The sequence below is a fragment of the Dasypus novemcinctus genome, chromosome 12, assembly GCF_030445035.2.
Source record: "Dasypus novemcinctus isolate mDasNov1 chromosome 12, mDasNov1.1.hap2, whole genome shotgun sequence".
Taxonomy (NCBI): domain Eukaryota; kingdom Metazoa; phylum Chordata; class Mammalia; order Cingulata; family Dasypodidae; genus Dasypus; species Dasypus novemcinctus.
In genome coordinates, this window is record NC_080684.1 from 36,903,111 (window position 1) to 36,927,767 (window position 24,657).

A 24,657-nucleotide genomic window follows, 5' to 3' on the forward strand; every position below is an offset into this window, starting at 1 on the left:
TACCAGTTTCCTGTCAGGGAGCTAGAAAACAATTCCCTAGATCTTCCCAGTATTTCCTGTGAAACCTTAAAAAAATAAAAAATCTGGTTTTGAAACTCTTGCCTTGGGCAAAGCCTATAACTTTTCTCAGCCTATTTCATCATTTATGAAAATGTGTAATGATAATTCCTGCCTTTCAGAGTTTTGAGAATGCTTCAAGTAGAGTGAAAACACTTTGTAATCTATAAAGATTCGACAAATAGATTTGTTGTACATACAACTTGCAACTAATATGCCCATTCCGGTTCCCATCGCACCAATACTGTTAACATAAATTAAAGTGGTTTTCAGCTGGTAGGGGGGTTTTGGAAACTAGTGAGGAAGTTTTTGGTTGTCATAAGGACTGGGCTGTGCTACTGCCACTCAGTGCTTGAGAGCCTGTGATGTTAAACTCCTACCGTGTCTGGTCAGTCCCACACAATGAAGGATTATCCTGCCCAAAATGCCGAGAGCACCCCTGCTGAGAATCACCTTGTACTTCTCTGTACCTCCTTTGTCTTGTGTCCCAAGGGAGGCTGAAACTTCAAGAGCAGTAAAAGTGAAGGCAGAGCCATAGTTTTTGGTGCTTTCTCTGTTTTCCCACTTCCTATTATACCCCTTAGGCAAGAGGTGGACCTCTTTTTATTACCTAGCAGTGCTTCCAAATCTTTCGGTCACAGACCCCTTTGAAAATCTGACTAAATCCATGTCCCCTACCTCCCCCGCAGTGCATATGTGCATGCGATCTGCGAGGGATGCTGTGGTTTTGAGCCTGGAGAAATGGGAAGGGAGAGCTACTGTAAGAGCTCCTGGGTACAAACCACAGTCTGCAAGGACAAGCTGCGCTGCTTATCAGTTCAGATAAAATGATGCCTCTGTTGGTGGTTGCAACAAAGAGAGCTTGTTGAACTTGGCTGACTCCCATTCAGAGGGAAATATTCAGGACATTTTATTTCAACTTTGATTAAGGACCTTTTGTGCTCGGATGTGCCCCTTTGAGCCAGGGTCCTAGCCCTCAACCTCAGGGAATACCAAGCTAGGGGCATGAGAAGATGTAATATGACAAGTGGGAGAACCAGCGGCCCCTTGCATTGAGGGCCGGTGGGCTGCGTGCCTGAAGCATCAGCTCCCTCCACAGGCCTAAGGTCCTCCTGATTTCCAAGCTATAGGCTTTCCTAGGCTGTGCCTGCAAACGTTACTTCTATACTTAAAATCCTTTTACTCTCTACCTTACAAAGAAATTACCTATACTTTTTTGCGTACTCAAAATGTTTTATACTAATATTTTTGAAAAAAAATTCAAATCTTTGAAGTGCCTTATTATGGAAAAAAATGTGTATGTTTTTGTTTTCAGGACAATGTTAACTTGTTCTCGGTGAAAACCCCCCATCTCATCCTTTTAGGAACGGCTTAGTTCCTGGTCCCCACCAAATATATAGGTTAAGAAAAGGAACTAGTGTTCATAGGATATATGCTGTGTACCTTTGCATGTTTTATCGCATGGAAAACTGGGCAAGTCTATAAGGTAGTTATTTCACTTCTGTTTTACAGATGATGAAACCAGGGCTCAGAGGGGTTACAATAATCTGAAGAAGATCTTAGTCTCAGAGAGGCTAAATGTTTTTGGTTATTTATTTATTTATTGGTTATTTATTTTTAATGTCAAAGAACTAAGAAATATAACGTTTTTTCCCATTTAAAACCATTTTTATTGACATGTACTTACTCATACATGCACATTCATAAACAAGTGTATAGTAAAAGTTGTGAACTTACAAAACAAACATGCATATCATCATACAGGCCTCCCATACATCATCCTACCTTGCATTGTTGTAAAACGTTTGTTACAAACCATGGAAGAGCATTGTCAAAATATTACTATTAACTATAGCCCATATCTTATATCTGGTGTATTTTCTTTCCCACCTGCTTCATTATTAACACACTGTTTTAGGGAAACACAACTTTTAAAAGGTGCTTAGTGCTTGATTACATATGTGATCAATGCATAGAAGGAATTCTGAAAGGGTACAAATAACACTAATAACAATGGCCTCTGCTATGCAGGGAGGAGAGCAGAATGGGGGGAATGCGGGAGTCAAGGGAAAATTAATTTCAAATTTAGTCAAAGGGAATTTGTGGTCACATTCTTTACAAGGAGAAATATACTTATGTGTAGTTACGTGATTAAAAACAAGAAAAAGGGAAAAAAAGATTCTTAACATCACTAGAAATCAGGAAATGAAAATTTAAATGATGTGCTTTTTAGGCCAATCAGCTGGGCAAAATTTTAGACTGGCAATTTCTATGGTTATTGTTAATGGTACATAAAGGGAAGCAGATGTGGCTCAAGCAGTTGGGCGCCCACCTATCACATGGGAGTCCTGGGTTCGGTTCCTGGTGCCTCCTGAAGAGCTCTGAAGGAGAACTCACCACGAACAGACACAGAGAGCAGAGAGAGCACAAACAACAGGTGGGTGGGGAGAAAGAAATTTTTTTAAAAAGGTACATTAATGCATCATTAATGGTAGTAAACTGTGGTACAGACTTTTTAGAAGACATTTTACGGGGTCTGTCAATTTAAACTGTGCATACCCCTTAACTCAGCCATCTCACGTCTAAAACTGTCCTTTAGAACTGTTGATAGATGTGGATGAAGGTGCCCGTAAAGGATCGTCAGGGCTGTGTTGTTCAACAGTAAAAAGTTGGGAATAACCCGATTGTCCATTTCCTGCCCAAATCAGTTTCTTTCCCATTCACCTAGTTATTCAAGGCAAGTCCTGGGAGTTATCCTTAATTTTTCCTTCTCCTTATTTATACCCTATCTACCAACAAGTCCTGCTGATTTCATCTCCAAAAATATATCTCAAATCCACCTGGTCTTCCATTTCACTGCCCCGGTCTAAGGCAGTATCAACTCCTGCTTGTGTACACCCACCAACTGGCGTCCCAGTTGCCTCTTTTGCCCCTCTCTCCACCCTCTTATCCATTCTTTACTAAAGCAGCCACAATAATCCTTTCAAAATACAAATCAAATAACATATTCCCTTGCTTAAATACTTTAATTAATGACTTCCCTTTGCACCCCTAAAAAAAAAAGTAAACTCCTGACCTTGGCCTTTAAGACCATGTATCATTTGGCTGCTGCTAGACTTTTTGACCTCACTTGCTGCCCTGTTTACCAAGCTCCACATTACCTTTCTTTCAGTTCAAGACAATCTCCTTTTCTGTATTGGGGTCTTTGCGCAAGCTGTTTCCCCTCTTAGAATGCCCTTTGCCTAGATATTCAAATGGTTCAATTCAGCTTTCTACTTCAGGTCTCAGTTTAAAAAGGGCTGCCTCTCAGAGAGGCTTTCCCTTGTTATTTTCTATCTTAGCATCCTATTCATTTCTTGTATATTATTTTCCATTTTGAAATTATTTGCTTTTTTTTGGAGGTCCTGGGGAATGAACCTAGGACCTCAACCACTGTGCCACATCTGCTGCCCAGTGAGAGTTGGTTTTTCATTTATTTGTTTTTAGGATCGAACCTGGGACCTCCTACGTGGGGAGCAGGCACTCAACTACTCAGCTACCTCGCTCCCCTGATTGCTTCTTTATTATCTGTCTTCCCAGACTGTTGACACTCTGTGGGTGGGGTCTTTGCTTATCACTGTATAGCCAAATACCTGGCCCAGGTGAGCACTCAATAAAACGGCTGTGGCTGATGGAAATCTGCAAGATATCTATGTGTGGGTGTGCATGTGTAAATAAAACTATCTGAAGAGGCAATTAAAAGAAGACTGTATATAACGTTTTATGAAGCCACACAGGTACATGTATTTCTATGTAAATGTATAGAAAAAAAGGACTGGGAGAATCAACAACAAGCTCTTAGCTGGGGTGACTGTGGCGAGGGATGGGTAGGGCTCGGCTGGGCTGAGCAGAGGCTCATTTTAAAAAATTCGGTAATCTTTTGATTGGATTGGATTTTTGATAAGTATAACCTCATGTATTTATTCCTCCTTTAAAGAAAAGAAGGAATAAAAATGGTGGTGGCAGGGGAGGGATTCAGCCTTTAATACAAATAAAGAAAGCTACTCTCTTATTCTCTGCACTGAGCCAAAAGGAGCGAGCAAGAGGGAGAGAAGCCGTCACTGGATGAGCAGCTGGCCACAGCCCAGTCCCTGCCCTGTGCTGAGTTTGGCACTAGCTTTCACAGTAGAAAGAAACCTGAGAGCTGCACTTCTGCCCCGAGGCTGTATTTTAAATTCTTTAAATGTAGGTATGATCCTCGCCGCCCCCCTCCCCAGGCAGGTTATATGTTTTTAACCACTTTCATTTCCAGGCCGGCAAAAGCTGCGCCAGTCTTAACCAAGCTGCAGCAGTTGAAATCAGCAAGTGTAAACCTGAGCTCCGGGCTTCGCTGCAACTGAACTTCTCAAAGTCAAGTCCTTTAGGTAGCCCTGACCCCTGGAGAGGCCAAGTTCTCCAAATTCTTGACTCTCAGGATGGCCACTCATTTTAATAGCTAACCTTTATTGAGCCAGGCGTCATGCAAAGTCCTTTACACACATTAGCTCATTTATTTATTTATTTTTAAAGATTTATTTATTTATTTATTTATTTCTCTCCCCTCCCCCCTCCTCACTCCGGTTGTCTGTTCTCTGTGTCTATTTGCTGCGGCATCTTTGTCCGCTTCTGTTGTTGTCAGCGGCATGGGAATCTGTGTTTCTTTTTGTTGTGTCATCTTGCTGTGTCAGCTCTCCGCTTGTGCGGCGCCATTCCTGGACAGGCTGCACTTTCTTTCGCGTTGGGTGGCTCTCCTTATGGGGCGCACTCCTTGTGCATGGGGCTCCCCTACGCGGGGGACACCCCTGTGTGGCACGGCACTCCTTGCGTGCATCAGCACTGTGCATGGGCCAGCTCCACACGGGTCAAGGAGGCCCAGGGTTTGAACCGCGGACCTCCTGTGTGGTAGACGTATGCCCTAATCACTGGGCCAAGTCTGCCGCCACATTAGCTCATTTAAACATCACAACTCTATGAAGTGTTTTTTTCCACTTTATAGATGAGGAAACTGAGGCCCAGGAAGGTGAAGTAGCTCATCTGTGATCATGCAGCTAGTAGGGGATAAAGTCAGGATATGAATTCAAGCAGTCTTAACTCCAGAGTCCACATTCTTAACTACAGTTTCTTTCTCTCTCCAGGATGGGTCCCATCCTGCCCTTAGTACTGCTTTCAAGGGAACTGTGTAGATTCCAGGTCCATCAGCTTGCTGTCTTGCTTTTCTTTGGGAGGCATTGGGAACTGAACCTGGGACCTCTGACGTTTTAGGCTTCTTGAGCCACATCTTCTTGAGCCACATCTGCTTCCCTGGGGCTTCCTGTCTTGCCTGGTCTGTTGTAATAGATTCCTTAGTGGTCTCTGCTCCAGTCTTGCAAACCCATCCAACCCGTCGTCATAGCTGTGTAAAGATCTGGGGAAAGAGTTTTCTAGGCAGAGAACAACTGTGCCGAGCCTTGGTGTGGGAAAGAACTTTGCACATTCGAGAAACTAAAAGGCCAGTTGGGTCAATAAGGATGCTCTAGAGAGGTCTGAGAAGGTGTACGAGAGGTGAGCAGGGCCAGAGCACGTGTAGGCTTGGTCAGGAGTTTGGATCCTAGCCTGAGAGTCAGAGCCGGGCTCCCCGGCAGGCTCTGCCCAGCAGGGTGGTCAAGCCCTCTACACGTTCAGGTTTGGCTGGCACTGGCCCTTGCTCCTTGACACAACCTCAGCCTAGAGAGGGCAGTGCCTCGGCCAGGCTGGCCCCAGCGCTTGGCATGCCTTCCCAGTGGCCGGACCCTATAATTTGGTGGGTTGGCTGGTTACAAAAATAAAAAGTACGACCTATAACTAAAGCCGAGTGGATTCAATAAAGAGGGAGCTTTCAATTTGCAGAGGTCCTGGGCTGTATTTAACTGGAGGGGAAATGTGCCTCCTCCCTAGACGCTGCCTCCCTGTTCTCCTTTAGAGCCTGCTCTGGGATGGGTTAGGGTAGGGGACTTGGGGATGAGATGTGGGGGCCTTGAGGGAGGTCTTTGGAGCGGATGCTCAGGTCCAACAGCAGGTCTGATGGGGCTTCCTGGGGAGAAACAGGCATTCTTCAGGCTTGCTTCTCGTGTAGCCCACTGGGATGGGGGTGGAGTTTTAAAATCCATGCTTGTCTGCTCACTTATTCATTTAACAAAGATTTGTGGGGTGTTCACTCTATATTTTAGGCTTTAAGGGATACAATGGTGAACAAAAGAGACAAAGTCCCTGCCCCGTGGAGTTGAGGATAGCAACAATAAACAAATAGTATAGGTACCTAATATAATGTTAGGTAATGATAAGTGACATGAAGAAAAACAAGGGAAAGTAAAGGGATAGAGGCAAGATTTTGGAAAGATGGTCAGGTGGGGTGTTGGAGTACAAGAGAAGAGTCAAACCGTGAAGGGCGGCTTTCCGTGGACTCTGGATCCTGGCTTGCAAGCGTGTCTCTGAGGCAAGCGTTCCCTGTGGAAGCTCCGTCAGTCACTGCCATCGGGGCCCAGCTCATTCCCAGCCTCAGGGGGGGCCCGGTAAGGGCCTGTGGTTGCTTCTTTCTGTCTCCAGTTGTCAGAATTGTCTGTAGCGCCGGGCAGGGTGCTGATTAACTGTAAATAGATGCTTGTCTTTCCAGGGCCCGGCAAGCCTGACTCTTGAGATTTCTTAAGGTCACTCCGTGTGTTCTCTGCTAGAGGAGAAACATGAAGTCCAGCTGGGGAAACAGCTGCTCAAGGAGAGCAGCAATTCCTTCTGCTGTGCGCTGGTGCTCAGCCAGCCCCTTTCAAGAGCTTTGGAGCTCAGTGGATTTGGGTTTGAATCCTGGCTCTGCTGTTTTCCTCAACCTCCTAAACCTCAGTTTCTTTATAATGCCTACCTTATAGGGATTTTGTGAGGGTTCAGTAACATGTAAAGGCCTTAGACAGCATCTGGCAGAGTGGCTGCTCAATAAATTGTAAGTAGGGGAGCAGATGTGGCTCAAGCGGTTGAGTGTCTGCTTCACACATGGCAGTCCCCGGGGTTCGGATGCTGGTGCCTCCTAAAAACAAAAAGACAAACAACCAGCAAACAAACGAAAAAACTAACTCAGGGGAGCCGATGGGGCTCAGTGGTTGAGTGCCAGCTTCTCCATATGTATTCCTGGGTTCAATCCCCTGCCCTGGAACCTCAAAAAAATTTTTTAAGTTGAAATAGTATTCGAAGACCACTAACATCTTGAAGTCAGGAAACTGGTATTGAGGAGTCTAATAAGAATATTCAGTCAGTATGAATTATCGTTGCTGGGTAGAGACTGGTTCTGTGTAACTTAAAGTCGTAATATCACTGACCTGCACACCACACAGTAGTCACCTTGCTTTCCTACTCAATGATGTTGGTCACCTCTCTGCAGGCTGTGGGTGCTCCAGGAACTAGGGCAGCCCCGGGCTTCTCTTGGCCTGCCCATTTTGTACCAGTTTTGTCACTGGTAACCCAAGGATGGATGTGACTTTAAGAGTCTTCTGAACTGAGGGCCGGCCCTCCCTCCCTCTCTTCCTCCCTGCCTCATTCCCTCCCTCCCTTCCAGGCCAGATCAGCCAGGTTCAACCTGGTTCTCCTGGAGCTCTAGTGAGCTCTGGGGTGGTGGTGGGGGGGCACTGTTAGGTGGTCGCATTTTGCAGATTGGATATTATCTCCCCCCTCCCCTCAATACCAGCTTTGAGGTGAAGACCAGACCATATTCTAGAGTGAGTGGATAAGAGGTATCTAAATGGGAAAGAACATCTTTGTTTGAACCTTCTGTATCTAGAGTGTGCTTGGGCCCCTCGCTTTGGGCAGAACTTATCTGTGGTTGTGGTTGTTTTGTTTTTACTTGCCCCTCAGCAGAATCAGCGTCACACAACTCATTATCCCCCGGGCCTTTGGCACGCAGGGTACATGGTGAGTCCTGCTTCCCTGTGAAGTTCTCACCTCTGCATATTACTTTCTGATGCATCTTGAATGAACAAGATCGATGGCCAACTAGCAGCTATGAATGGCTTCCTCTGGGCTTAGCTAATTATTGTTGGCCTTGGAAGTGACTAAGGAATTGAGAATTGCTTGTGTATTTCTGGGGCAACAGGTCCTGGAGAGCTCCCAAAGCATTTATTTGTCATTTCTCCAGAATGTCCTTGTTAAAAGTTGTGAACATAAATTAAGCTTGAGAATTGAGGGTTGGTCACCTAGAGAGTGTCTGGTGACACTTGACTTCTCAGTTGATTCCCTATAAGAATTGTAAAGAAACCTAGTACTTGTTGCCTGAGATGCTGAGGAAATATCAAGATGGTGTCATGAAATTACAAAAGCACTACCAGCTGATTCTTTTTTTTTTTTTTTAAGATTTATTTTATTTATTTCTCCCCCTTCCCCGCCCCCTGTTGTCTGCACTCTGTGTCCATTCGCTGTGTGTTCTTCTGCGCCCGCTTGCATTATCCGGCGGCACTGGGAAACTGTGTCTCTTTCTGTTGCGTCATCTTGCTGTGTCAGCTCTCCATGTGTGTGGTGCCAATCCTGGGTGGGCTGCCCTTTTTTCACGTGGGGCGGGCACACTCCTTGCATGTGAGGTACCCCTATGCGGGGGCTCCCCTGCGTGGCACGGCACTCCTTGCACACAGCAGCACTGTGCGTGGGCCAGCTCTCCACATGGGCCAGGAGGCCCTGGGTTTGAACCCTGGACCCTCCATATGGTAGGCGGATACTCTATCAGTAGAGCCGCGTTGCTTCCCATACCAGCTGATTCTGACTGTCTCAGAGGCCGAGGGCAGAGAGCTTATTTCACCCTACATTCTCCTCAGGACTCTAGAGGACCTCTGAGCCTGTGAACTGAGAATGGTTAAGGTATCACCTTCCCTGCCTGGAGACAGGGAGAGGGACAAGATACCAGCTCTCAGAGACGCTCCAAGCACAGCCTAGTGTCATTCCATCCACAGACGTTTATTGAGCACTTTGAATTACGGTAAATATCAGAGAAATGAAAATGACCGAGAATGTCTGCCCCCAGGAGTTCAGTCTAAGGGGGAGACAGACGCCTTAAACACATGCTGTACAGCGTGGTAAGCGCAGAGGTAGGGGTCGGCGGGGGCACCTGGGGAGAACAGCAGAGGTGGGGCTCGGGGTGTACTGCCTGTAGGAGGACTGTGTGCCGACTGAAAGCATCTTTAGGAGTTGGGCAAGGTGAGGGGGAGAGAGCTCTCCAGGGAGGGGACTGCATGAAGAGGCTTTGAGGCGAGATATGGCGTGATGTGTTCAGAGAGCCCTAACGTAGCTGCTGGTGCTGCCAAGTGGGAAGGCAGAGAGCTGTGGGGCGTGAGGCTGAAGTGGGAAGGGGGCATTGAGTGCCAGCCTCAAGAGACTGCACTTCGTGCTGAGGACTGCCGCTCTGTGGTCACGTTTGGGTGGGGAGGTGGGCCGCTGAGAGGAAGCCCTGGTGGTGGGGTGACAACAGTGGGGGCCTGGACAGGACTGGTTTGCATGATGGAGATGATTTTTTGGGACCTGATGGCTGATTAGATTTTAGGTTGGGAGAGGGATATAATGGAAAAGGGAGGAATTAAGGATAACACTGAGGTTTCTAACCTGCTAGATTGAGCAAGTTAAGAGAACAGAGAAGAACTCTCCTTATGCAAAGGGAAGGTGGTGAGGCCAGTCTGAGACACGTGAGGCCGGGGGGCTTGTGGAAGTCGGGGTGGGGCGTCTGATGGGCAGTGGGATACTCAAAGCTAACGCTCAGAGGAGAAATCTGGGATGGAAGTACATATTTGAGAGTCATCAGCAAACAAAAAAGTTGAGGCCTGAACCTTTGCTTGCCTTTTCCTGGCATTCCCACAGACAGCATAGCCCTTCAACGATTGGGAGAGGCAGCTCCTCGGACTTCGTAATTTCACAGGGAGCGAAGAGGAGTTCTTGAGAAGGGAGTTGAAGGACAGAAAATAGAGATTTGTGGGAGAATTGGACCTCAGGTTTGCAAGACCACAGGATCAGCCTGAGGAATTCAGGGGGGAAGCGAGGGATTGTAGAGCAGAAGGGAACACTGGAAATAACCTAGCAAAATCTCCTCAGAATCTCGCCACAGATAACAAAATGGTGGCCCGAAAAGGTGGTTAGAGGAATTGTCCAGATTCGGTTGTCTAGCCACTCAAACAGCACCTTACTCAGTGCCTTGATTCTGACTCCGAGTTCCGGTCCCGGCTTTCCTGCGAACCCCCTGGGTGGCCCCCACTGGGGTCAGGCGGTGCCTCGGTCTTATCTTTCAAAGGGGCATGCCCCATGAGAGGATGGAAGTGCATCCTGCTTAGACTGAGCCTGTACAGTTAGACTCTATATCTGTAGACTCTCTCTTCCATGCATTTAAAAATACTATGAGGAAAAAAAAAATACCATGAGGGGAGCAGGTGTAGCTCAGTGGTTGAGCGCCTGCTTCGCATGCACAAGGTTCTGGCTTCAATCCCCAATACCTCCTAAAAAAATAATTAAAAATAAATAAATAATAACTAGCTAGCTAAATTAAAAAAAAAATACTATGAAATTGTAATTGGCAGGTATACTTTGAAGCTAAATTGAGTCAGATGTGACCCCAGGAGTCAGTCATCCCATGTGCCATTTACAGAGCCTTCTGAGTCAGTCACTGGGCAAAATCCCTCACATTCATCCCCTCATTTATTTATTTACTTATTTATTTTTAAAGATTTATTTATTTATTCCCCCCCCTTGTGGCTTGCTCCTGTTTTCTTTTGCTGTCTCTTCTCTGTGTCCATTCGCTGCATGCTTTTTCTGTATCTGCTTGTCTCCCTTTTGTTGCATCATCTTGTTGCACCAGCTCTCTGCAGCACATGGGCAGCTTTGCCTTCACAAGGAGGCCGGGGACAGGAACCCAGGGCCTCCCATATGGTAGATGGGAGCCCAACTGATTGAGCCACAGCTGCTTCCCTCATCCCTTCATTTAAATTCTTGCAAGAGGTAGATCTTACAATCCTCATTTCATAGATGAGGAAACTGAGGTTCAGAAAAGTGTAATAACTTTTCCACTGTCTCATGAAAAGTATTAGGATTCAAATCTAGGTCTTCACTGAGTCCAAACCCCATCCTGTTATCTATAGCACTTTGAAAAAATGTAAATGCCATTCAGATGTATGGTATTTGTCATCATAGCGTTCACGAAGGCAGTTTCCTTGTCTCCTTGCTGCACATGGTCTCCCTCTTACTCTGAGGGAGAAGCCTAGAATTTCAGGTGTCTGATGTACATGCGCCTCATTCAGCTGGTTTCGCCCCACTTGTGCTGGACCGGGAAGCACTGTTTAATGATCAACCAAAGCCAGTCAGACGAATCCAGGTGGACCTTCCCAAGTTAGAAATGGAGATTTGTTAACTTTGTAAGGAGATGCCATAACGTGATAGGCGTTTATGTTGGAGAGCACACATCTGGGTTTGAATCTGGCTTCTACTTTCTGTGTGACCTTGAGCCAACTGGCTTCAGATTCTTAGTTGCCTTACCTATTAAACTGGCATCATAGTATGTACCTCCAGTGCTTTAAGAGAGCCGTTAAGTAAGAAAATGTGAGAAAAATACCTGTATATCATAGATGCTCAATAATGTTTCTCTCCGCGTTCCTGGACCCTGAGTGAGTGAAGCACTTAGAAAGCCAGAAAGGTTGAGAAGTGGAGAAGATGCTGGATCTCTCTGGGTCATGGGAAGAAACTCTCAGAAGTCTAACTGCAAAAACATGCTTTTTGTTTGTTTTTTTTTTTCTGGTTGGACAACCGAATGAGATGTGAAGGAGCTGGGGACAACTGGAAGATGGGGTTGGGATTGGGCAGCCGTGGCCTCTGTGTCACGCTCCGGCCGTGAGGGGGACCGCTTTGGGAGGACACCTTATGGGTCAAGGTCTGACTTGTGTCAATAGGATTCCTCCTCAAAGAGGACAGCAGCACCGAGGCGTTGCGGATGTAACCCCATTTGAGAGCAGTTGAAAAAGCCAGGGGAGAGAGAGGACGTGTAGTACCTCCCCCAACTGGTATGACCGGGACAGGTGTTCTCAGGCTGGGCCTCAGTTTACCCTTCTGTAGAACAAGAGCCGTGTTCCTCCCACTTGTAGTCTTGAAGTGGGAAGGGATTCATTAAAGTTTATAGTTTGATCATTAAACTCCTGGATTTATAATGAGACTTCTGGAAAGCCGGGGCTTGGCTCCAGGCCAATACACTGAGCAAGACGGAGTGCAGGCTCTCCCATCACCCTCTGCTGTCGCCACGGGCGGCCCATAGTATTTATTAGTATTCCTTCTCTGGGCAGGCATCCTTGTCTAGGACTGAATGTGTTCAAGGCAAAGTCCATGTCCTCAAGGAGCTTACGGTGTAGTTCAGGAAATAACACAAATGTGAAAGGTGAAAAACAATAAGAGGTGATTTTTTTCTGTGAAATCTTGTAGTTAAAGGGTCTAGCACAGTGCCTGGCCCAGAGCAGATGTTTATAAGCTTTAATTTCCCTTTTCCTTGTGAAAACACAAGAGTTATTCTGCCCGTGGCACAGTGTGTGAAACAGAGAAGACCTAGTGTTGTTGAAGGAACGATTGAGTGTGACCGCCGATGGGAGGTATAGGCAGGAACCCCTGCAGAAGTTCAGAGGAGGGGGTGTGCAGAGGGCTTGGGTGTTTGGGGAGAGGTTCCTTGAGGAAGGATTGGGTCTGAAGGATGCATACAATTTGGAAAGGTAAAATGAAGGGCTAATACAATTCATTGTCTCAGAGGTGATATTGTATGGTGGTTGTAAGCTCAGGCTTTGGGTCAGACCTAAGTCCAAATCTCAGCTCTGCCATGTATTTACTGTGTGACCTTGGACCAGTTATATAGCCTTCCCATGCCTTTAAAAATTTTTATATCCCCAGCCCCTAGCTTAGTGCTTAGTATATAGATGTTTCCCATTAAATATTGAATTAAAAACCCAAACAAAAAAGGTAGTTAATATTGTGTGTAATATTTACTACATAGGTTCTGTATTAGCCAAAAGGGTGCTGATGTAAAATACCAGAAATTGGATGGTTTTTATAAAGGGTATTTATTAGAGGTAGAAGCTTACAGTTGCCAGGCCATAAAGCATAAGTTACTTCCCTCACCAAAGTCTGTTTCCACGTGTTGGAGCAAGATGGCTGCCGACGTCTACCAGGGCTCAGGCTTCCTGGGTTCCTGCCTTCCCAGGTCTTCTCTCTGGGCTTAGGGTTCCTCTCTTTCTAGGGTTCCAGCTTCAGCATTGAACTCCAACATCAAAAAACCCTCAACTCTGTTCTTTGCCATGCCTTTTATCTGTGAATTCCCACCCTTTGGTGGGTGGGAACTCAACGCCCTACTGGCACAAGAGGTTTACATAATTACTTAATCAAGTAAACCTATGAATCCAATATAATCTAATATGCCTAGAGGGAAAGATCAGTTTACAAACATAATCCAATATTTCTTTTTGGAATTCATCAATAATATCAAATGACTGCAGGTTCTGATTTAAATGCTTTACATATATTGATTTATTTAATCATCACAGCAACCCTGTAAAGTAGGTACAATTTTTACCTCCATTTTACAGATGAGGAAAACTGAGGCTCACAGGGATTAAATAATTTTCCCAAGGCCACACAACTAGTAAGTGGTAGAGCCAGGGTTCAAACCTAGGTAGTGTGGTTCTGCGGTCAGTGCTTTAATCATTGCACTGTGTAGGTGCTGCTAGGAGTGTCCCTGAGATTTGTATATCCAAGAAAAGGGGAGCAAACATTAGCCTTAAGTCACAACTCTGAGATTTTAAAGGCATTATTAAATGTGTGGACACATTGGGGGGTGGAGGATCTTACCACTTTCTGCTTATGAAAGATTTGCTAGAGAGGGTAGGATTTCGCCTGTTGGCACCTGCTTGGAATTAGACAGGGGCAGGGCTGGCAGTTGGAAAGGAGTTGATCTCTCTTGGGCATAACAGAGTAGAAAACCTAGGGACCAGAGGAGAAGTATAAGTCTGGGGAGATTCAGTTCATCCAGTCTTTATTGAGCAAGCTCCGGGGGCTTGTGTCTGTAAGAAGATGAGTCTAGTTAAAGAGAAGGGATGGGCAGGGGTGACTTCGAGTTATGGCATGAACTGAAGGACAGAGTTGAAACAGAATGAGAAGTGAGAGTTTGCTGAGGAAGAAGCAACATATAAAGAAAGTGATTTGGGCTGTAGCAGATGGGGCAGATCATAGGAGAGAGTGAGCCCAGAAATAGTGAGAACAATGGTGAGAAGTTAGAGAATCCCCCCTTCCCAAAATAACCAGGGGGCTCAACAAGGCACTTTGTGGTGGGAGAGGCTGTAGAAGGGTCAGTCCGTCATTTATTAAGCATCTGCATATGATACAAAGAAGGTTAAAGGCATGACCCCTGCCCTCAAGGGGTTTATGTTCTAGCTGGGAATAGAAGAAACACACACAAACAAATCTCACTTGCTTTACCAGACACTGTATGGTACACATTCAGTTTGTGCTAAAGGTCCGTGGTGCCAGTGACCAGGTATTTTCTCTCTCGTTGCTTCCTATGTCAGCTTCATTTCATAACTTAATGGTCCAGAATAGCTGCTGAAGTTCCAGACATTACTTCTGCATTCTAATAACCTGGAAGCAGGAGAAAAGAAGGGTACACTCACTTTAATGATACTTCTCAGAAGTGGTGTATGCCACTTCTGCTTATATCCCACATGGTCACATAGCTACACCTGAATGCAAGTGAAGCTGGGAAATGCCTTAACTCTGGGCTTCCTAGAGCTCACCTGAACATGGGGGTTTGTTATTAAGGAAGATGAGAAGAATGGATTGGGGGATAACAAGCAAGTTTCTGCCATTTTCCTTCTCCTCATACAGTTATGCTTTGGGGCTCTGAAGAGAGGCTGATTACTTTAGATTGGGTGGTAACAGAGCTATTGGTTTTTTGTGTTTTTTTCTTTTTTTAGATTTATTTTACTTATTTATTCTCTGTTGTTCCCTGCCCTCCTCCCCCCATTGTCTGCTCTGTGTCCATTCCCTGTGCATTCTTCTGTGTCTGCTTGTCTTCTCTTTAGGCAGCACTGGGGACCAATCCTGGGACCTTCTGGAAGGGGAGAAAGCTGCTAATCTCTTGGCCACCTCAACTCCCTGGTCTGCTGTGTCCCTTACTGTCTCTCTTCTGTGTCTCTTATTATTGCATCATCTTGCTGTGCCAGTTCTCTCCTCAGGCCAGCTCTCCTCTCAGGCCAGCACTCATGCATGGGCCAGCACTCCACTTGGGCCAACTCACTGCGCTGGCCAGCACTCCACATGGGCCAGCTTTCCACGTGGAGCAGCTTGCCTTCACCAGGAGGCCCCTGGAATCAAACCCTGGACCTCCCATATGGTAGAAAGGAGCCCAGTCTCTTGAGCCACATCCACTTCCCAGTTATTGGGGTTTTGTTTGTTTGTTTGTTTGTTTTGGCTTTTACAATGGGGATTTATTAGCTTACAAGATTAGAGTTTTGAGGCTATAAAAATGTCCAAATCGGGAAGTGGACTTGGCCCAGTGGTTAGGGTGTCCGTCTACCACATGGGAGGTCTGCGGTTCAACCCCAGGCCTCCTTGACCCGTGTGCAGCTGGCCCATGTGCAGTGCTGATAAGCACAAGGAGTGCCGTACCATGCAGGGGTGTCCCCCGCATAGGGGAGCCCCACGCACAAGGAGTGCGCCCCATAAGGAGAGCTGCCCAGTGCAAAAGAAAGTGCAGCCTGCCCAGGAATGGTGCCGCCCACATGGAGAGCTGACACAAGATGACGCAACAAAAAGAAACACAATTCCCTGTGCCGCTGATAACAACAGAAGCGGACAAAGAAGACGCAGCAAATAAACAGAGAGCAGACAACCTGGGCCGGGGGCTGGGGATAGGGGAGAGAAATTTAAAAAAAAATAAATCTTTAAAAAAAAAAATGTCCAAATCAAGGAATCATCAGGAGATGCTTTGTCCCTCAAACTACTGGGTTTTGTTTTTTGTTTTTGTTTTTTAAATTTTATTTCTCTTCCTCCCTCCCCCCATTGTCTGCTCTCTGTGTCCGTTTGCTGTGTGTTCTTCTGTGTCCGCTTATATTCTTGTCAGTGGCACCAGGAATCTGTGTTTCTTTTGTTGTATCGTCTTGCTGCATCAGCGCTCTGTGTATGTGGCGCCACTCCTGGGCAGGCTGCACTTGTTTCTCACGGGGCGGCTCTCCTTTCAGGGCGCTCACTACTTGCGCGTGGGGCTTCCCTATGCGGGGGACACCCTTGCATGGCATGGCACTCCTTGCATACATCAGATCAGCACTGTGTGTGGGCCAGCTCACCACGTGGGTCAGGAGGCCCTGGGTTTTGAACCCTGGGCCTCCCATATGGAAGGTGGACGCCCTATCAGTTGAGCCAAATCTGCTTCCCAGCTATTGGGTTTTGAGTCAGGTAGTAATAGGTAGGGATTGAGAAAATATCAGTTGCAAGCAAATCTAGGGTCAGGGAATGGCAAGAGTTGCTGTTCCAGGAGAGAGACGCTGGAGTGAGAGAGGATGAAGCCGCTCAGAGGTGCTGGTGCCAGAGGGGGGAGAATCTTGCCTCTGAAGCGATTTCCAACTTTACAGTGCTGAGAGCAGCAGGCCACGGAACAAGGTTTTCTTGTGTAAGTGATAAAGTCAGAGATGATTTCGGAACCAAGAACAGACAAGATCTACATGCTTGGAATTTTGACCTGTATGCAGGAGGAGAGGGGCTGGAAGGGCTGGAAGGAGGGCTGCCGGCCCGGTTATCACAGAGGGCCAGGGCCCTTGCAGTTGGTAACGGTGTGGATGGAAAGAAGGGTTTGGATGAGAGACACTGGGAGGGACACTCACTGGGCCTCAGCGAGTCTGTGGGGGGGGAGAGAGGGAAACGCCTCTGAGGGATGTGGCCCCGGAAGCAGGGTATCTTCCCTGCCTATTAGGACTCCCCAGGCAGGAGGGCAGCTTTCAGGAGGAGAGGGGAGGACCTCTGTGGCGCTGCCCCGGGCCGCCTTGGCTTTGGAATAGTTTCCATTCTGCATAACTGGGGAGTGCGTGGGTCTGGCTAACCGCGAGGAGGGGCTGAGGAGCCAGCAGACAGATCAGGTTGCCCTGGCGGTGCCTTTTCAGCTAGGGCCGGGGGCTCCGTCGGGAAGAGCCAAAAGAGTTCTGAGGTTGTGTTCTGCTTCTCTGGGTAGGCAGAAGGGTGTATCCTTGGCTCTGGGGGGGCCCCTGCAGTGGGTACCTCATGCAAGGGTGAGGCCACGCGTGGGGCAGAGGGTAGAGCTGGGGGCTCTGCGGGCACTAGGCACCCGGCCACCCTCCTGTCTTCCCAGGACCCCTGGAGGAGCCTCCCTGGTGAAAAAGAGGGCTCAGGGGTGGGGCTGTATGTGGAAAAGGCCGTCCCTTTGCTTGCCTTATGCTGGCCTTCTGGGACCCTTTCCTTCACCTGACAGCTCAGCCTGAGACATCTGGTGAATCCATTCCTTTTTCCTCCAGCTGCGCGGGGACTTGGCGCGTCACTGCTCAGCAAGTCGTTTCTGGTTATAGAGTCATCAGTGACCACAGAAGCACGTTCTCCAGACGTGGGTTCCGAGCCTATGGAGCTGGCTTCTCCCCGGCAGCTCGTCCCCAAAGCGATCGCTGCCTCAAACCAAAAAGCCAGCCCTGAGCCCTTGCACTTAAGTCCAGGCGCACCTGCGTTCCTGATGCCCTTTGTCATGAGGTACCTTGGCAGCTTTCCCGTAAATCTAACAGGGCAGCTCAGGCCTGGAGAAAACCGTGCGGCCACAGAGGTGCAGTCGAGTCGTGTCTGTGTGCTCCGGGCATGAGGCTGTGTTTGGAGGGAGATGAGGGTCAGTGCACTTGCTGGGATGCAGAGGCTGTGGGGTTTGGCGGATCCAGGGCCAGAAGCCCAGAGTTCCGGGGTACAGCTGCTGTCTTCCGCCCCTTCCTTGTCTTGAGCTCTGGGATGTAGGGGGCCGCCCCCTCCGCCTAGCAAGGGGGGCGACCTCTCCCTCCAGCCAAGTGCCATTGGCCGCTCCTGTGATTTCCTTTCTGCCACGGGATTCAGTTCTTCTCTCAGAACCTTTCACGGTTGACTCAGGCTCTTTCCAGTCTGTCTCAAGTCATCATCGGCAAACCCACGTCCCAGAGAGGAGGGTGGGTGGGAGGCAGGCCAGGAGACCCGTCTTCATCCTCCCAGGCTAGCAGCAAAGCCGGGCTTGGCCGCGGTCGGCGGGGGCCACAGTGCGACCTGGCCTTCGGCAGGCCCCCCTTACTTCCCCGCATGCCCCGGCTGGTCCTGGGGCTGGGGGAGAGGGTGGGTGTTGGCAGGGGGGGCTGTGGTGCTTCCCAAGCCCGGACCCTTGTGTAATTTTAGCGCTGGGACCTTGATCAGACGCTCTGATATTTTGTTTCCTTTTGAAAAGATTGCAGTTTCGGGAGGGCAGTTAGGAGGATTGTGCTGAAAGGACGAGATAAACAGTGACGCAGAGGCGGCGGCGGCGGCGGCGTGGGCAGCGGCCGGGCCTGCCTGGTCCGGGCGGGCTGGGCGGAGGGCGCCTCTGGCCCTGCACACCAGCCAGCTGGCTCGTGTTAAAGCGCAGGCTGAAAATAACTCTCATTGTCTGGGAGCTGCTACTGCGGCACGGCCGCCTGTGGCCGCCGAGGGAGCCGAGGCAGCGGGAGCTGGCACCTCCCACCTCCTCGGGCTTCCGCCCTTGGGAGCAGCGCCCAGCTGGCCGCAGCTGCGCCTGCTGCCCGCCAGGAGCGCCCCGGGCCCATCCGAAGGCGCGCTCTGCTGGGCCGGGGACGCGGCAGCGTGCCGGCGGCTGGCTGCTGCGCCGTCGGCTTCTTGGCTTCCAGGTTCAGGGACACAGCAGCACAGTGATACACTACTGCTCCGGCGCTCCTCTGGACTCTAAGGCTTTTTGCCTCCTGGCCACTTCGTTGTGGTCATCTGTACAATGGGCTGATCTCTGCTCTCTGTGCAGGAGAGGACTTGGTGGCAGCCGTGGCCTGAGGGCTCAGCAGCATGCTGAGAAGCAGGTGGTGCCCAGGACAGTGCCTCATTCATCCCTGGGGCAGTTCTAGACTCAGCTCCTCAGGGCTCCCTGCCACTCCCGTGGGCTGGGGGGAGTGGCTGTGGCTCCCGCATTTTGGCGGGGAGTGTCAGCTGTGGGAGACTGGATGGGAATACAGGCTGAGAGGGAAAACAGGAGTACAACCACCGTTCGCGCTCTGTATTTGCTCAGAATAAACCAATGCCTTGGCCTTCCCTAAAGCCTCTAGAATCCCCTTCCCAGGGAAGTTTCAGGTATCTTTCAGAGGAACATTTTTGTCTCTGTTCCTAAGATCTACCATGATTGACTGGAACCAACTAAAACAGTTGGGAATTTTTGGTGGTTCCTGTTTCTGTTTGCTGGGTTTTCCCCAGGCCTGGCCAAGAAGACTGGCCGAGGCAGGGGCAAGTCCCAGAGCAGGGACCGCTGCTTTGAAGGAAACTCCAAACCCTGCCTGCATTTCCTTCCCCTGCAGGGGGAAGGAAACGAGGAGGGGCTCCCTGGGCTGGGGGTGCAGAGCAGGAAAGAGAAGGGCACCTCTGCGACCAGAGCCACCTCCCTCCTCCTCGGCTTTCCCAGGGCTGGCAGGGGTCGGGGTAGGGAGTGAGGAAACCTGCTGGAGGGCTGGCCCTTGCCCCCACAGAGCCCGGGAGGGGCTGGCTGTTGAGCCAGGAGGTCGGTCTGGCCTTGAACTGGCAGTAAACCAGAACAGCCTTGCTGGAGAAGCATCGGAGCCACCCCTTTCTGCTTCTTCCTGTTATCGTTTTTTATTCCTTGTTGGTTCCCTCTGATTTAGGAATCCGTCTCCATGTTGCTTCCAGTTTGAGTTTATCTTTCTTTCTCCTGCCATCTCCTGTTCTGACTCTTAGCTGTGACTTTTCTCCCATGTTCCCTGGGGTCTCCCCCCAACACCAGCACCAAGAATGGTAGTATTTAAATTGCCACATAGTCTTAGAGGAAACCAGGGAGGGATCAAAGAAGGGCTAAAGCATTGCTCTGTAGTCAAAGTATTATGAAGCAGTTGCTTCTGAGAAGGAGGGTGACAACCTAAAAGCAAGAGGGCAGGTTCCTGGAACGTCGGGACATGACACAGGATTTTCAGGAGGATGGAGAATGAACTGTGTTGAACACTCATGGGCTCCAGAAACCTACTGACATCATGTATTATTTAATCCTCTTAAAAGTCAAAAGTAGTGACATGATCTCCATTCCCTGGATGAGTTCACTGACGGCTTCGTAACTCAGAAGAGCCCACAGGGGGTCTTGGGCCCCCTGACCCAACCCCACATTCAGTGCCCTCTCCTCCCCCGGACCGCCACCTCCGCTCTCTTCAGCAAGGGTCTCGGCTTTCGCCTTCTGACAGCCCAGTCTCTGCAGTCAGCTAGAACTACTGGAGAGAGTGCCAGGGGGAGCGAACCGTCGACTGGGCATGGAACCGGGCTGGATTTGCTCGCTGGCTGTCCCTGGAACCTGGCAGGTCTCCTTTCCTAGGGGCAGAGCAGCTGCCTCAGGACCTTGAAGCCCTACTGCCCCTCTTCAGGTGGAGGCAGAGCTGTGACGCCCTCGTCCAGGCAGAGAGAGCTGCCCTGGCCAGGCCCCAGGACTGCCCCCCCCGGCTGGCGGCTCCTGCTTCTCAGGAGGGTGCTGGGGCATCCCCTGTACCCACCTCCTTCGCCATCACACCTGAGCCTGAAGAGAGGGCTGGGATCCTGTTCGGAACATACCACCCACTGAAAGTGGACTGGAGCCCATGGCCCTGTGCTCAGAGCTGATTCAGGCTCCTCTCACCCATTTCCTTACCCCGGGGAGGGGGTTGTGTGTGTCTGTCTTTCCCGAGGAGCTTAAGTTTGCCCAGGTCCCTGACGCTCCTCTTCCATGCTGTTAGGCTCCGACTCCCCAAGGGTGAGGTTGCTCTGTCTTTGAAGGGTTCCTCATCCGGTCACCTGGGGGGAGTGTGGGGCCGCAGCAGCTGACAGTGAGGTGGCTGGGGAGGAAGCTGCTGTCGAGAGGATGTGATTTAAACCGCAGTAGCGACAGACTCCCCGCTTCCCCCTCACACCCACTTTCTTCCAGGGAGACAGCAGCGGGCCGCCTGGGTGGAACCAGCCTGAGGACAGTTTCGAATCCATCTCGGGTCCAGCCAGCGGCAGCCTGGCCCTGGTGAGGCCGGAGACCTTGCTCTGAGCCTGCCTTTGGTCGGTTTTGTCGAGGCCTCCCGCTCCTGTCCTGATATCCACGCACGTAGGTTGTGAATGGCCCTTAGGAAGGGGCGATCCCCTCTGGAACCACTTCCACAGTCCGGGGTTGCGTTGCCCATCCGGCCAGCCTTCCTGCATCGGCAGAGGGGAGGGTTCGGTTAGGCCCTCTTTCTGGCTGCAGGTTTGGGCAGATTCGTGGGGCAGCAGAAACTCTTCTTGTCTTCTCTGCCCACCTCACCTCTGTATTCCTAAGTTCTACCATTTCTAAACTCTGACCAGGGACCCCATCCCTACTTCCTTCTGTGAGCCTTGAGGACCCTGTTTGCAGCCAGTAGCTGGGCCCGTGGCTTGGGACTGGGAGGTCTTAACCATAGGTTTACCATCAACTGCCTTTCACTAGGTCCATGTCACAGTGAAAGAGCTATAGAGGGTTGGAGATGTCAAGGATAGACAAAGTCCTTTAGGGGCCAGACGACGTACAGGCAGTTTCGTAGTATGTTGTAGATAAGTGCATGACATAGTGGGTGAGGATGGCAGAAATCAATGGTGTTTCAGGATTTCCCCCAAGTTCCTTAGGCAATGGAGGTAACCCCCCCCTCCTATACTTCTGCTTCTGGGGTAATGCACGTCTGTGTGACTCCTCGGGGACCCTGAGTTTGTGTCCTCAGGGATGATGAGGCTGAGGGTTTGTGGGTTCTCCCTCAGCTATGATATTTCAAGGGGGAGATCATATTTGATTCAGGAGTATGTAAGGGGCTTGGGATCTGATTCAAGTGTCAACTGCCTTTAGAGCAGGGGTCCTTGGCCTTTTTTGTTCCACGGACGCCTTTGCCGGTCAGGTGAAAGTCACGGACCCCTTCTCAGAATGTAGCGGCAGATAGTTTTACGACACTCGACATCGGAAGTCAGAGAAAATAGAGGTAATAAGTTGAGTTTTTCCAGTTCAGGCTCACGGACCTCCTGAAATCTTTCCACGTGGACCCCTGGTTGAGAACCCCCGCTTTAGAGGCAAGGGCTGTGGCCTGGAACAAAGGTGCCGACCAGCTGGAAGAAGGCTTGGCTGGAGGGAGACCAGGGAGGGCAAGCTGTGGCTCCTGGCTGGTCCTCGGGTGCCGCAGGCTTCATCCACTCCCACCTTTAGTCACTTATTTATTCAGCAAACAGTAATGAATGAAATAGCCTGATTCCTGGCCTGTCCTTCCAGAGTCTACATGAGAGTGTCTCAGCAAGGGTCAGGACTCTTGGCTATGTCTTACGTAATCGGGAGCTGTGCCAGAAGTAATTTCCTTAAAGTACTGTAGTTTTGCAAATTATTTCCTAAAAAAAAAATCAAGCAGTTATTTTTAAGATACTGTCCTTCTCATTCACTTAAATCTGGATATGGTCAAAGGGTGGATGGTGTTGTAGCAACTGTACAGGTGGGTGGCTCAGGATTCACCCATGGAGGTATTACGTACATGGCGCACGGAGATCACCCATCTCTCGGGCCACAGAGAGAAGCAGATTGAAAGTTGGGGCTTTCAAGCTCTTTTACATAGTCCATGTTAAGAAATACATTTTACAGCATGGCCTGGGTATGTGAACATATATAGTAAAAAAACATGTATATATATAATGTATGTGTATGTATGTGTGTGTAGTAAAAGAAACAAAAGTTTCATGAAATGTCATTTATCCTCGCTATTTATAATGAACTCTGGCATTTTCTGTCCATTTCTGCTTTGACCAGTTTGTTTTCATTTACAGTGATTTTGACTCGCTAAATTGATTCCACTACCACGGTGTGGAAAATGTTGCTCAACCAGACGCAACTGAATGCACAGGGGAGGCAGAAGGGTTATCAGCCCCCTCTGAGCGGTCCTCATCAGCCCAGGGCCTCAGGGTGGAGAGTGAGGGTCCAGAGGGAAAAGGTGGGGTCCACCGAGCCTCTGTCCCCTCCCGAGGGGCGTTCAGGCCTCTGACGCAGCTTCTCTCTTCAGAGCTCCATGAACCTGCCTCCCGACAAGGCCCGGCTCCTGCGGCAGTACGACAACGAGAAGAAGTGGGATCTGATCTGTGACCAGGTACGGGCCTTGGGGAGGGGTCAGGTCTTGAGCTGGACGAGGCAACGGGGCCAGAGGTGTTGACTGCAGCCCCGGGCTCCCTTGAAGAGCCTGGCCTGGGCCGTCCCTGTGCAAGGCACTTCCTGGCACAGCTTCACTTTTTGTTCCAGGAGGACTCTCAAAACAGATACAGGGCTGGTAGGCCAAGTTCCCCTCTGGCTCCCGCAGAAGGCAACTTTGATTTCTTCCCAGTGGGCAATGGCCTGAAGGTGGTTTATGCATGCCTGGGTCATAGGGTCAGCTGCGGAGGAGTTTGGAGCTTTTCCCAGCAGAGCCTGTTTCTGCCTTTCCCAGACTTAGGGCTACGCCTGGCAAGGACTCCAAAGGACCGTTTATCTCCTGCTCTACCCCAGACCTGGTAAATAGCAGGACTTTTCTCATTATTTACAGGTCTCTAGGAAAGAGAAGCCCCAGTCCCCTGGTCTCCTATTCCCAGCCCTCAGAACAGTCAAGGACTAGAAGGCCTTCCTAAATGAATAGCGTTCAGAGCTGGAAGAGAATATAGAGATCATTATTTCGCTGAGGATCAAGACCTTCTAACACCCACGGCCTTGCTCCCTCTGCTGCGTGCATTTGAAGGTCACGAGCTAAAAGATCACAGGACATCCTGCATTTTCCCAGCACTTGGCCATGGAGCTTTATCATGAACCATTACTTTTTACTTCTTTTCAAGCTCTGAACAAAATAACATTGATTGAGTGCTTATTATGGGCCAATCACTTTATATATACTGAAGTATCTCATTTAATCCTCACATAAACCCTGAGGGAGGCACTGATGGTTACATCGTAGATGAAGACTCGGAAGGCCAGCAACTTGCCTGACACTGGCAAGTGGAGCTAGGACCAGGCTGAGGCAGGCAGGCTCGTCCGTGTGGACCCTAACGGCCCACGGCCCCGGGGATGCTGCCTGACCAGAGCTGGGGATTAGGCTTCTGGGACCCTAGCCCAAATCTCTTCTCCAGTGAAGGCCCACTTGTGTTCTGCACCAAGAGGAGTTGGTGAACACCTGCGTAGGGTTTGGAGAATAGGAGCTCTTTGGTATTGAAGTTCTTTAATTGATAATCTCTCGGTCTTTTTTTCTGGTCACATAATTTCAGTTCTTTCTCAAAACTTGAACTTTCATTTTGTTTTTAGGTCCTGTTTCCTAGCGTTTTACCATTCTCCTGGACCCTTTCCAGCCCCCTCCACCCTGACTTTTAAAATAG

The 24,657-nt window shown here is 49.3% G+C and overlaps 1 protein-coding gene across 8 annotated transcripts in view; it reads left to right on the forward strand.

Moving 5' to 3' along the window:
• The window catches only part of FMNL3 (formin like 3), a 73,522-nt gene that overhangs the window by 29,484 nt on the left and 19,381 nt on the right, over positions 1-24,657 (forward strand). For 7 of the 8 annotated variants that reach the window (XM_058308268.2, XM_058308263.2, XM_058308265.2 and 4 more), the window contains exon 2: positions 23,328-23,411. In XM_058308268.2, the coding sequence (XP_058164251.1) occupies positions 23,334-23,411 (78 nt within the window). In that variant the 5' untranslated portion in view covers positions 23,328-23,333. Of the gene's footprint in view, positions 1-23,327; positions 23,412-23,642; positions 23,809-24,657 lie in introns of those variants that run through there. The other variant, XM_071218908.1, reaches the window with a different exon arrangement.